At 40.4% G+C, this 12,493-nt stretch overlaps 1 protein-coding gene across 1 annotated transcript in view; it reads left to right on the top strand.

Moving 5' to 3' along the window:
* The window catches only part of kif15 (kinesin family member 15), a 158,928-nt gene that overhangs the window by 102,196 nt on the left and 44,239 nt on the right, over nt 1–12,493 (top strand). Inside the window, exons 25-27 of the mRNA XM_069913478.1 lie at nt 7–111; nt 5,574–5,696; nt 10,193–10,339. Coding sequence (XP_069769579.1) covers nt 7–111; nt 5,574–5,696; nt 10,193–10,339 — 375 coding nt within the window. The remainder of the gene's footprint in view (nt 1–6; nt 112–5,573; nt 5,697–10,192; nt 10,340–12,493) is intronic.

The raw sequence follows: 12,493 nt of genomic DNA, 5'->3' as shown, positions 1-12,493 counted from the left end.
CATTAGGATCTGCTGAGGTTCTTGAAGAATCAAATAGAAGAACTGAAAAGCACTTGCAGTCAGAAATCTGAAAATGTTTCTGCCTTGACTCAGGAACTAGCTGACATCAAAGTGAGTTAAATGATGCAGACAGTAGCTGAATCTGTTCACTGATTTACCCTTCTTGATGAGTGTTACAGAGTCTAGAGGACCCCAAAAACCAGCAGTAATAGATATGCACCACAACACAGGGTTACTTAAACAAGAGTAGTTTTTAATTATATTTGAACAAGAAAACTTTATTAAACTTTAACTTATTACTTAACTTGCCTATCTACTTAATTTCGCCCCCCCCCCCCCCCACCCTAATACTAAATGCAGATGTGTGTAATGCATATTTAAGATTAGAAAAGTTCTTTGGATCAAAGTCCAATCTTACTGATTGCAGGCAATTCTTGTACTGTGCATAGAAGTTAGCATTAACAAAGTTCACCAGTCTTTGGTGCTTAACAGGCAAATGGTTACCACTCAGAAGGGTTCTTGATGGTTTTTAGAGAGAGATTCCTTTTCCAGGACATTCACAACTGATTCCTTCTGAATCAGTCTTGCTGATGAAACTTGCCCCCTTCAGGGTTCTCCAGATGATCCTCTTTCTTTCAGGTCACCTTTCACACCGCCAGTCTTCTCCTTTGACCAGACAGCCTTCCAAAGTTTGCCAGCTTTGTCCTTCTGGAAATAAGTTCTGTGACTCCTCTCTCTGTTTCACACCCTCCCTCTCTGAGAGCTAAACTCTTCTCCTCCTGCCTGCAAAGATCACATGCTCTCCCAGGCAAGCTGCTGTTGATACTTTGTTGTCTCCTGCAAAAAGCATTCTGCAAAAGTCCTGCAAATATTGTGTTTTAAAATGTCTGTGTGCAAGCTACTCTAACAATTCCTCCCAAGCCACCTCTAAATACTCTGTCACATAAGGTAAATCCCAAGTTTGTCTATCAGCAATTTTAACCCACAGTGCACCTTCATGCTGAACTGCAGTGCATCATGATGCTGTATCAAAGATCACCTTCACTACTACATGCAGCTATTTAAAGAAACAAGCATTTGGTAACATAACAGGATAGTCAGCATGGGTTTGTGAGGGGAAGGTCGTGTCCCACAAGCCTAATTGAGTTTCTAGAGGAGATGACAAAAGAAAATGTAGAAGATGGCGTGGTTAATGTAGGTGTTTGACAAGGTCCCCCATGGTAGGCTCATTCAGAAAGTTGAGGCATGAAATCCAAAGAACCTTGGCTGCTTTGATTCAGAATTGGCTTGCCCCCGTAAAAGGTAGAGGGTGGTAGTGTATGGAGTGTATTCTACCTGAAAGTTAGTGACTTCTAGTGGCGTTCCACGAGGATCTGTTCCGGGACCTCTGCTCACTGTGATTTTTATAAATGACTTGGATGAAGAAGAGGAGTGATGGGTCAGTAGGTTTACAGATGACATATGTTGGAAGGGTTGTGGATAGTTATAATCATAGGTTATAATAGCATATAGACAAGATGGAGAGTTAGGCAGAAAAGTAGAAAGTAGTGTTCATTCTGGATAAGTGTGAAGTGTGTTGATCTTGAAGATGTAGTACATGGTTAATTGCAGTATTCTTGTATGTAGAGAAACAGATGTTAGGGTCCAATCCATTGATCTCTCAAGGTTACCACACAAGTTGATAGGGTGGTGAAGAAAGCATGTGATGTGTTGGCCTTCATTCATCAAGGGATCTGAGTTCAAGAGCCATGAGGTAATACAGTACATTTCCCGTATCCAAAATTCTGTTAGCCGAAAAGTTCTATTACCCAAACTTTTTTTGGTGTTGACATGACATCACAAGTTGAAAAGGTTTTATCATCCAACTTGCCCATGTGGGGTTTTGATGCCATTTTGAATCCAACAGAACTCTAATGTACTGTACAAAGGTATAGTTGCAATGGCAAAAAGGTCTGCAGATAGCACTATTGATGTTAGTGAAAAGAAAAGGAGGGAAGCGTTTGTTTGTCAATAGAACAAAGTCAAGCTACTGGAGAGTGGTGTAAGTGTGAAACGTCCTACAGAAGAGTAGTGTTGGAACAACCACAATCTATGGCCTGAAGAAACAGAAGGATAAACTGTTGAAGTTCTATTCTGAAAGTGATGAACAGAAGTTAATGAAAGATAGAAAAACACTGCATAAAGGCAAAAGTGAAGAACACGATCGTGTATTGATGAAGTGGATCCGACAGCGTCACAGTGAACACATGACACTTAATGTTTGCTGATCATGAAATAAGCAGAGCTCTATCATGGTGATCTGAAAATTGAAGGGAATTGTGAATATTCAGCAAGCTGGTTGAGTAAATTTATGAAAAGACGTGACATTAAATTGTTACGGATTAGTGACGAAAAAGCATCTGCTGATCACGAAGCAGTGGAAAAATTCATGGGCAAGTTTGCCAAGATCATTGCTGATGAAAATCTGACACCAGAACAAATCTATCATGCCGATGAAATATCACTGTTTTGGCATTAGAAGAACATTGGCTACAGCTGATGAGACAGCCCCTACAGGAATTAAGGATGCCAAGGACAGAATAACTGTGCTGGGATGTGTTAATGCAGTATTCACACAAGTGTAAGTTTGCTGTGATAGGCAAAAGCTTGCGTCCTCATTGATTTAAAGGAGCAAATTTCTTGCCAGTGAATTATTATGCAACCAGAAAGGTATGGGTCACCAAGGATATCTTTTCTGATTGGTTTAATGAACATTTTGTGCCAGAGGGTCATGCTCACTGCAGGGAAACTGGACTGGATGACAACTACAAGGTTTTTTATTCCTCGACAACTGTTCTACTCATCCTCCAGCTGAAAATCTCATCAAAGATAATGTTCATGTCATGTACCTTCTCCCAAATGTGACTTCCTTAATTCAGCCATGTGACCAAGGTATCCTTGGATCAATATAAAAACACTTGAACATCATGCTATCAGCAGTGAACAGAGGCTTGGGTGTGGTGGGTTTCCAAAAGGAGTTTACTATAAAGGATACCATTGGCACAACCTCTGGCCTGCAACTAGGTTCCTTGATGATGATGAAGAAGATGGTGATTTTGAAGGATTCCATGTGTCAGATGAGGAAAAATCAAAAGTTGTGACCTCCTTACATATGCAAAAAGTATACGTTCAGTCTGTCAGTAAGCTGGAAGAAGAGGATATTGAAGAAGTTTATAACATCGATAATGAGGCTCCAGTTGTTTGTTCGTTTATTGACCGGTGGTGAAAGAGCTGAAATTGTTCTGGATGAAGGTGAGCGCAATGAAGATGACTTAGTTGACACTATGGAAAAAGTGCCTAGAGACAACATTGTGAAAATGTGTGATGGTCTTATTGATGGCACTCGAGCAGTGTGCACTCATAACAGAACAAAAAAAAATCATGTCAGTGTACAAAATTAAAGAGAGACTACTAAGACAAAAACCATTGTTAATGAGACAGATGACACTGGAGGAAATATTTGAAAACGCTGTTGAGAATTTCTAGAGTTAGGTGCTACATTGATCTTATTTTGTAAGCAGTAATCATGTTTTTTTGGTACATATTGAACATTATTTCATGCTTGAAAAGCCTTCCGTTGTTTTTTGTTTTAACCACTAATACAAGTATTCTGCTGATCCTTCTGGGCTGCTTAAAGCATTATTCCTTTACCCGAAAAAACCCTATAATGGAAAATTGTCTGGTTCCAAGCTTTTCAGAGATAGGGAAAGATGATATATCACAGCTCTATAAAACTCTGGTTAGACTACACTTCGAGTATTTTGTTCAGTTCCAGTTGCCTCATTACAGAGGAGGTTTACCAGGATGTTGCCTGGGTTGGAGAACATGCCTTTTGAAACAAGGTTGACAAAGCTTGCGGTTTTCTCTTTGGAATGAAAAAGGATGCAAAGTGACTTAATAGATGTTTATAAGATTGAGAGGTATAGATAGGGTGGACATCCTGCATCTTTTTCCTCAGGTGACAATAGCAAATACCAGAGGACATCTGTTTAAGGATAGTGAAGGAAAGTATTGTGGAGTGTCAGGTAGGGTTTTTATAAACTTTATTTAAAATATAAAACCACTAAGCCAACATATTACAATATTTAATCTTAATCCAAATACATATGGTATTTATATAAAAGAAAAGAAAATGTAAGTAAAAATTTCAGGTTAACGAGGGATTTGAGAATCCGATTTCGGGTAATCAGAGCTGTAGTATATGGAGACCGATAAGAGAAAGGAAATGCTCGAGATTCATTTAAATTTTAATACCAACTCTTTGTAAATATGGGCACTGTAACTTCCAAAATACATTATATTTGTCTCGTAAATTATGTAATTTTCTCAAGTGGAATACACCTCTGAACTTCTGCATGCCATCTATCCATTCCCAAATCAATATCAGACTTCCAAGTTATAGCGATACATTTTCTAGCTAAAGCAATTGTCAAAGCAATTTGAACAAATTTTACTTAATACATATTCAATTTTAATTTAGGTTTAATCCCTCTAATATCTCCCAGTAAAAATAACATTTGATCCTGTGGGAACTTTACTCCATTCATTCTAATAAATTACCCAGTTAAAGCTAAAAAGATTTAACTGTGGAATGCTGCCAAGTTGAATGTAAAAAAAGTGCCAACTTCTTGTCCATATCTAAAACATAAATCCGAGTAAATATGGTAACTATTATGTAACTTGTGGTGTTAAATATAACTGATGAATAAAGTTATATTAAACCTATATCTCACATTTATTATACTCTTCATACTTTCTCTACATATCTGAATCCATTTATGTTCATCTATTTGCTTATTTAAATCTACCTCCCATTTATTGTCTTGAGTTATGAACTCCTTTTGAGCTTTTTTTTGTAATAATTTATACATAGCTGAAATAAATTTCTTTACATCTCTAATACATAATCATTTTACTTCTGCTTTGCTTTTTAACATTACCGTCAGTGGGTGAATATTTCCCCTCTGCCCCTTGTATCAGTCTTCCAGGAATGTTTCATGGGTCCATGCCCTCCAACTGCTGAATGATCCAAACTCTTTGCCCCTACCACCTGTTGGGCGATCAAGCAAGCTGAAAATATTTCTACCCCAATCCACCGGTCAAGAGTTAACTCCAGAAGATGCATGTGTATCACCATGCTGAGGTGTTTGCTATAATGTATTTACTGGACCATGGAGTCCTGGTACAGCTTCTTGGCCATTGTACTCTGTGAAATTCCTTTTAAGATCATGAGGACTCCACAGCACAGAAGGATGCCAGTTGCTGATCAAGTCCATCAGCTCCTGTTTGTCTGTTTCCCACGTCTCCCAATTGCCTGCAAATTATTTCCCTCCCCAATGAAGATTGTTCTGTTTCTGCCACCATTGCGGTGGAGTTCTGATCATGCCCAATGTCTATTTCATGAAGAGCCCTATTTCAGCCTCCCAGCCTGAACCTCCTTGAAATGAGAACGAGCTTAAAACTCCATCGCAGTAAGTATGCTTGAAGTGACCACGGTGACAAGCCTTGCTGAAGTATCTCTTCTGCCTTTTCAGTTGAAGTTCAGTGCTGCTGTGGATGCTCAGGAAGAAACTCAAGTGGTGATGAAAGGAAAAGAGAAAGAAATCCTGGAAATGAGAGATGCCATGGAAAGGATGAAAAATTCATGTAATATTCAGGTAAGGCTGAATATTATCAGATTCCAGACTTGATTTAACTGAATGGCATGGAGAGTTGAACATTTGAGCCTCTTTTGCCATGAGGCTCAATATTAAATTAACCTTTCAATTGAAAATGCTTCTGCTTCCCTTTGGGGAAGTTCTGGTGTTTTCACTAAGCTTTTTGGATTCACAAACTCCTGTATGCATGAATATTATTGAATTGGAGTGGGTAGAGATGGGGTGGGGGAGGGGCACTATTGTAATGTAGACATGTTTCAGGACTGTTTTCTTTCCTGAACTTTCCAGCTTCCTCAGTAAATATGGATAAGGGTACTCATTTTAGATATTGCCCATCTCCATGAATCTACAAACCAAAAGGACTAATTCTCTCCCATGTTATCCTATGGCTCTTGAAATCTCTTGACAGATGAAGTAAAAAGAATTTATTGGATGCTGCAGACCATCCTGCTTTGCCCTCCTGATTTCTTCCTGTTCTCTTACATCCCTTGAGAGAGCTCGTTGATCCTGATGTCTGTACCTGACGTATTTGCTTCCTTTTCCTGAACAGAGCATGACTCTCCCCATCAACCAGTCTTGCCTTTCACTTTAACAGGATATTGGTGGCTGTGAATTCTGTGCTTCCCACTTGCCAAACTTCCCTTAACCTGCAAACAGCTTCTTCACAAGTTTCTCTCTGCCATCAGAATTGACCTTGCTACCTCCCATCACATCCTTAACATCTCCCTATAGCAGGTTAGACATGACGTCCACTGTGATGACTGACAAAAAATAGTCCTTCAAGGCTTTGGCAGTGACACCATTATCCAATGTTAATTCCACTTCTCATCTTCCATAGGACTCGTTCACTTTAGCCACTCTTTTCTGTTTTGTATATATGTGAAAACTTTAATTTTTTTAATTTTGTGCCAGTTTTCTTTCATAACTTATCTTCTGCTTGCTTAGTGGTTCTTTGCTTAATGTTTTCCCCAGTCTTTCAGTTTCCCACTACTTTTGACAACTTTGTACACATGACCTTTTAGTTTTATGCCTTCCTTTGTCCTTGATTATCCAAGGCTGGCTCTTCCCACCCTCACTGTTCTTATTTTTAACTGGAGTATACTTTTGAGCACTGCAAAATATTTGAGTCTTCAGCTGTCCGACTATGCAGCCTGTGTTCCCAGACAGTGCCAACCAAATCCTCCTTCATCCCATTGAGAGCTCCCTTTAAGCATAATGCACAGGTCTTAGATCTCGGAAGATCTTACCTGGATCCAACATACTATTGGCATCATGAAGAAAGCACGTCAGCATCGCTACTGCCTCAGAGGTTTGGTATGACACCAGAAACCCTGGCAAATTTCTATAGAGGTGTGATGGAAAGTGTGCTGACTGGCTGCATCATGGTCTGATGTGGGAACACCGATACACCTGAGTGTAAAGCCTTCCAAAATGTAGTGGACCTAGCCCAGGACATCACAGGCAAAACTCTCCCCACTACTGAGTACATCTACAGGGAACACTGCAATCAGAGGGCAACAGCAATCATCAAAGATACTCACCACCCAGCACACACTCTGTTCTCACTGCTGCCATCAGGAAAGAGGTACAGGTGCCACAAAATTTGCACCACCAGGTTCAGGAACATCTGCTACCCTGCCACCATCAGACTCCTCAACAACAAACTCAGACTCATTGAAGGACTCTTATTGATTTTTCTTTTATTCTCTCTATTGCACAGTCAGTTTAATTTCATTCATTATCTGCTTACAGTTCTTTAATTTGTTTACGCTGTGTACAGTTTATTTTTTGCACTATCTATTAGTGGTAATTCTGCCGCTCCCACTGGAAAAAGGAATCTGAGTTGTATTTGATGGCATGTATGTGCTCTGATAATAAACCTGAAATCTGGGGGGAAAAAAAGCTATTTTACTCTCCATTTGTAACATATGGTCAGTTTTCTAGGAATGCACATCCCTCGCCCACATTGTGGGTGTCACCTATGGTTTGTTCAAGACTCCTTGCATCCATGAAGGTCACATCAGTTTTTAAGACTGCAAATTCTAGTTGGTTGTAGTAATTGGGTATAGGGTTGGTGTTTAGTGCAGTCAAAAGTATTTGATGGGGTCTGGAACTTTATTGTTTTCTCAGTGGTTTAACAGGTAGGTGGTTTCTCTCCTGCTTGCCTCTACCCACAGAAACTCTCTGACCTGCTGAGACCCTCTCAGCAATTCTTTCTGCACAAGGTTCTGGCAGCTTTTGAGTTTTTCTGCTTTCTGCAGCTGGTCTGCAATCAATAAAGATTGTATTTGTTTTTGTCCCTTTTCCACTAGAAACATAATTCATCTTTTGTCAGATGTTATTGAGGTATCTGTTCAGATTGTTATTTTATGGCAAACAGAAGCAAACATATTTAGTATATTTCTGTACTTGACAAAGGAACCTTGAACCTTGTTCATCCTCTGTGGATGGGGGAAGTAAAGTCTTTCCAATTCCCTGCAGACAACTGAAGTATGTGTGTGCAAATTATGAACTGTGTGCTGGAATTATAATGTGCTCATTTTTAAAAATATTTTATTTAAAATTTTAAATCACATAACATTAATTATAATATATTGATACAAACATCACATGATTAAATAAACCCCTTCCCAACCTCCCTCAACCACCCCACTAATACCCTCCCTCCTCCCCTACCCACCTACAAAGAAAAGAAAAAGGAGATCATCAATAAAAACAATCATATTCAACTTTTTAGCTGCGGAAGCTGAGACATCCACCGAAGCGGACTGAAAGATCAAATTTTAACACCAATAATTTTTAAATATGGGCTCCACACTTTAACAAAGAAAGTATTTATCCCTCAAGTTATATGTTATCTTTTCTAAAGGAATACAAGCTTTCATTTCAATATACCATCTTTTCATACTTAAAACCAAATCAGATTTCCATGTAATAGCTAAACATTTTTTAGAAATAGTCAAAGCCAAACGTAAAAATTCAATTTGATACATAGTCAATCTCAGCCCTAAGGCAATCGACTTGATATCCTCTAATAAAAATAACAATTGATCAGATGGTAAATTCATTTTTAATACCTGCTCTAAAAACGATTTAATTTGTAACCAAAAATTTTTAACCTTAAAACAAGTTCAAGTCGAATGAAAAAATGTACCTATTTCTTGACCACACCTAAAACACAAATCTGAAGAACTAAGTTCAGTTTTTAAATTTCTGAGGAGTTAAATACAGTTGATGTAAAAAAAACATTATATTGCACCAACCTATATCGTACATTTATGACCTTAGTCATATTATCCTTACACAAGTTTCTCCAAACAGTTTCATCTACAAGAGACACATTAACTGAAATATATGGTGCTCATTGAATTGAGTTGGAAGCAAGCAAATCTTCAATGTCATTCATGAGGTCTTGGATTAAATAATTAAAGATGTGTGGGAAAAGAATAACCAGAGTGAATGGGTCATGACTGTAAGGTGAAGAGATCCAAATGATGAGCAAATCTTCAGCAGACTTATTGTGAAGTACTTGTATCAAGTGCACAAAGAAGTTGGTTATTGTCAAATCAACTGCAACTGTGAAGGTTTATTTATTGTTTGGTTCTCATCTGTTTTTCTGTCTTGCCATGTGGTAATTTTTTGCTGTTGTAGTTGGTTCAGGTACATAATCCTTTATCCGACATCTAAAATCCGGAAAGCTCCAAAATCCGGCAAATGGGGACAGACGGCAGCGCGATTCGAGTGGGCGAGGTGGACAGACGGCAGCGCGAGTTGGGCGGGCGAGGTGGGGTGACCGGCAGGGCGTGTCGGACAGGAGAGACCGGCAGCGCGAGTTGGGCGGGCAAGGTGGGGGGGTGGGAGACGGCAGCTCGACTGGAAGGGGGTGCGGGTGGCAACACAATTCGGGTGGGCTTAAATCTGGCTTTCTGAAATCCAGAAAAATCCGAAATCCGGAACACACTGTCCCCCAAGGGTTTTGGATAAAGGATTGTGTACCTGTATATCATATGTACCTGTTTGACTACAGCAAGCAAGAATTCCAATGCATCTGTACATTAGACCTTACTGATAATTAGTTTGTTTTCATGCACACAAGTACAAGTGCACTGAAATTCTTGCTGCAGCCAAACGGGTACTGTGATGAAAGGGTTTGTCAATGGTGCCATCACTTAGTGGCAGAGGAAAGAAAACCACCTTCAACCAACTGTCTCCAAGGCACCTGTTCACTGATTCACACCAGTCCCCTTTGCCCATAAAAGGTCCATAGCCATCCTTGTCTTGGTGTCTGGGTGCTGGTGCAGTGTTGAAGCTAGCTTCTGCCACAGTCCCCAACCACCCCCCCCCCCCCCCCCCCCCCCCCCCGCCATCCACTCCTTCACACAGCTAATGGTGCCTTTTTCATTGATGTACATGTGAAAATCAAACCAATAAAACATCTGCTACAGTGCTGAGCGGTTGGATGTTTAAATCCTCACATCCTGTGTTTAATTGTTCAGATGGAGATGCTGTATGAAGATCTCACTAATACCTCTCAGCAACTGGATCAACAGACTGAATATTCCAAAGAACTGACCGCAAACTTGCAGCTGATGCAAGAGGAAGTAGAGAAAAATACGAAAACCATTAAAGAACTTAATAGTCAGGTAATGGAATGAAACTCTGCTCTGGTTGCGAAATTGCAGCAAGGTCTTGCTCACCCTGGTTATCTGAGTATTTTCTGATTGCACTAATTGGGGCTATTTTGATTAAATAAAAACATGAAGGAAGTGAAAATTGTAGATTTATTGTTTGTGCTTTAATTCGGCTTAAAACATTGTGAAAGTTGTTTTAAATTTATTATTTGCGATGAAAACCGTGCTGCCCAATTGCACCTAATGCTGTGCACCTTCACAATGTCTTTGGAGTGTGGGGGGCAACCAGAGCACCTGGGAAAACCCATGTGGACACATGGAGAAGGTAGAAACTCCTTACAGACAGCGAAAGGTTGAATCTGGGTTGCTGGTACTGTCATAGTGTTGTCCTATCTGCTATGCTAATCATACTTAATAATGTTTAGAGATTTTCTGCAATTTGGGTTGATGTCAGCATAGATGGTTCTATTAGGATTTGTTACTGAAGAATTTATGACACAATTATCTTGTATTATCAAATCATAGTTTAGGATTCAAATATTGCATAGGTGAAATCTGTTGCATTTGTTACCAGGAATGAACCAGCTGGTGCCAGAATGGCATTCTGATGAATGGTACTGGAGGAGGGGATGGAGGTGAGCAGGAACGATAAGGGGAGGGTCAGAGGGTGTCAAGAAGGGAGAAGACAGAGCATAGCAGGGAGAAGCAACAGGAGGGGGATTGATGGGGAGAGGACAAATGGGTGACAGGAGTGGAGGGTGGTGGGGTAAGAGACAAGACAGCAAGGAGGGGATGGAGCCCAGCAGGAGAGGGTACAGAGGAAGCGTGATGGGATGGGTTTGGAGGGTAGTGAGAGACATGGGGAGGGGCGGTGGAAGGTGGAGTATGGCAGGGAGTGTGGTGGACGGAGTATTGTGGGGAAGTAAGAGAGTGGGAGCTGTCGAGAAGTTGGAGGGTGGTGGAGGAAGGGGCAAGAGTGGAAATTGATGGGGAGGGGTCAGAGTAGTCGGAGAAATTGTGGGGTTTTTCCCTGCCATATATAAATAGAAATAATCAAATCTAATGAACTATATAATCTAATGAACTATATATTTTCCAAAATTTATCAATGATTTTAAGATTAAAATAGAACCCTGTCAGTTTGTTTGTTTGGTTTTTCACGTGAACCAGATATACTTCTGTCAGCGTCTCAGAAGAATGTTTTAGCTTTTACCACGCTGATAGCCAGATGAGCAATTTCATCGAAATGGAAAGATGACTCTTTACCTACTCATGCACAGTGGTTACATGATATAATGTCTTGTTTCAGTTTGGAGAAAATTAGATACTGTGGCCACTGGAATTGCAGTGGACACGACGAAATAACCACGCAAGGCATTTCTAGAGTGAATCAAATGGATTTACTCTTCAGCACCTGCACAACCTTTTAAATCCCAGAATCATGCACTCGACATGCGCTGACATCACATGGCTCCTGGGAATTGTAGTGCCACCATAGCACCACTACCACCCCCCCCCCCACTCCCCCCCACCAGAACCGGCTGAAAGGTTTCTGTCTTTCAGGTTGTTGACCTCTGTGATGGACTGTTGGCTGCTGCAGTGGGAAAGACCGCCCACATGAGCTGGTTTAAGCCTGTTGTCTTGGGTAAACTTGTACCTCTCACTTTGTTCGTTTTTGATTAGTCACAGTGTTCAAGCTACCGAAAGAAAATAGACACACACCGAGAGCAGTTCAGTTTATACAAGTCTTTATTACTAAATCTAAAGCTGAATTCACACTACAATATGCAAGCCCTTCCCAATTATACTTATCAATGCCTGGACTGGTCCCAACTGCCAAAGCGAGGCGACGACTGCACCCTTGTAGTAGGATGTCTGGGCGCCGGTAGCAGCTTCTCCACCTCCCCAGACCGGGACGTCGGTTTGGAATCTTGAAGTTCTTCTTGCTGAGAGATGTTGCCACCTCTTGGAGAGTCTCAAACTTCAGCAGTGGGACCATGGCTTATATTACCCAAAAGTTGTTTACTTCAGATCTTATCTCTTTGAACAAATGATTTAATTATCTTCAAGGTCTCCTGACAGTCTGCGACCAACAAAAGACAACTGCATCTCTTGACCTCATGGTGGAAGTTGGATAATGTCTACTGATTCATATGCATCCCTGGG

This window comes from Narcine bancroftii, chromosome 1 (assembly GCF_036971445.1).
Source record: "Narcine bancroftii isolate sNarBan1 chromosome 1, sNarBan1.hap1, whole genome shotgun sequence".
Lineage (NCBI taxonomy): Eukaryota > Metazoa > Chordata > Chondrichthyes > Torpediniformes > Narcinidae > Narcine > Narcine bancroftii.
The sequence above is the reverse complement of the archived record's forward strand: the minus strand, read 5'-3'. Positions and strand labels throughout refer to the sequence as shown.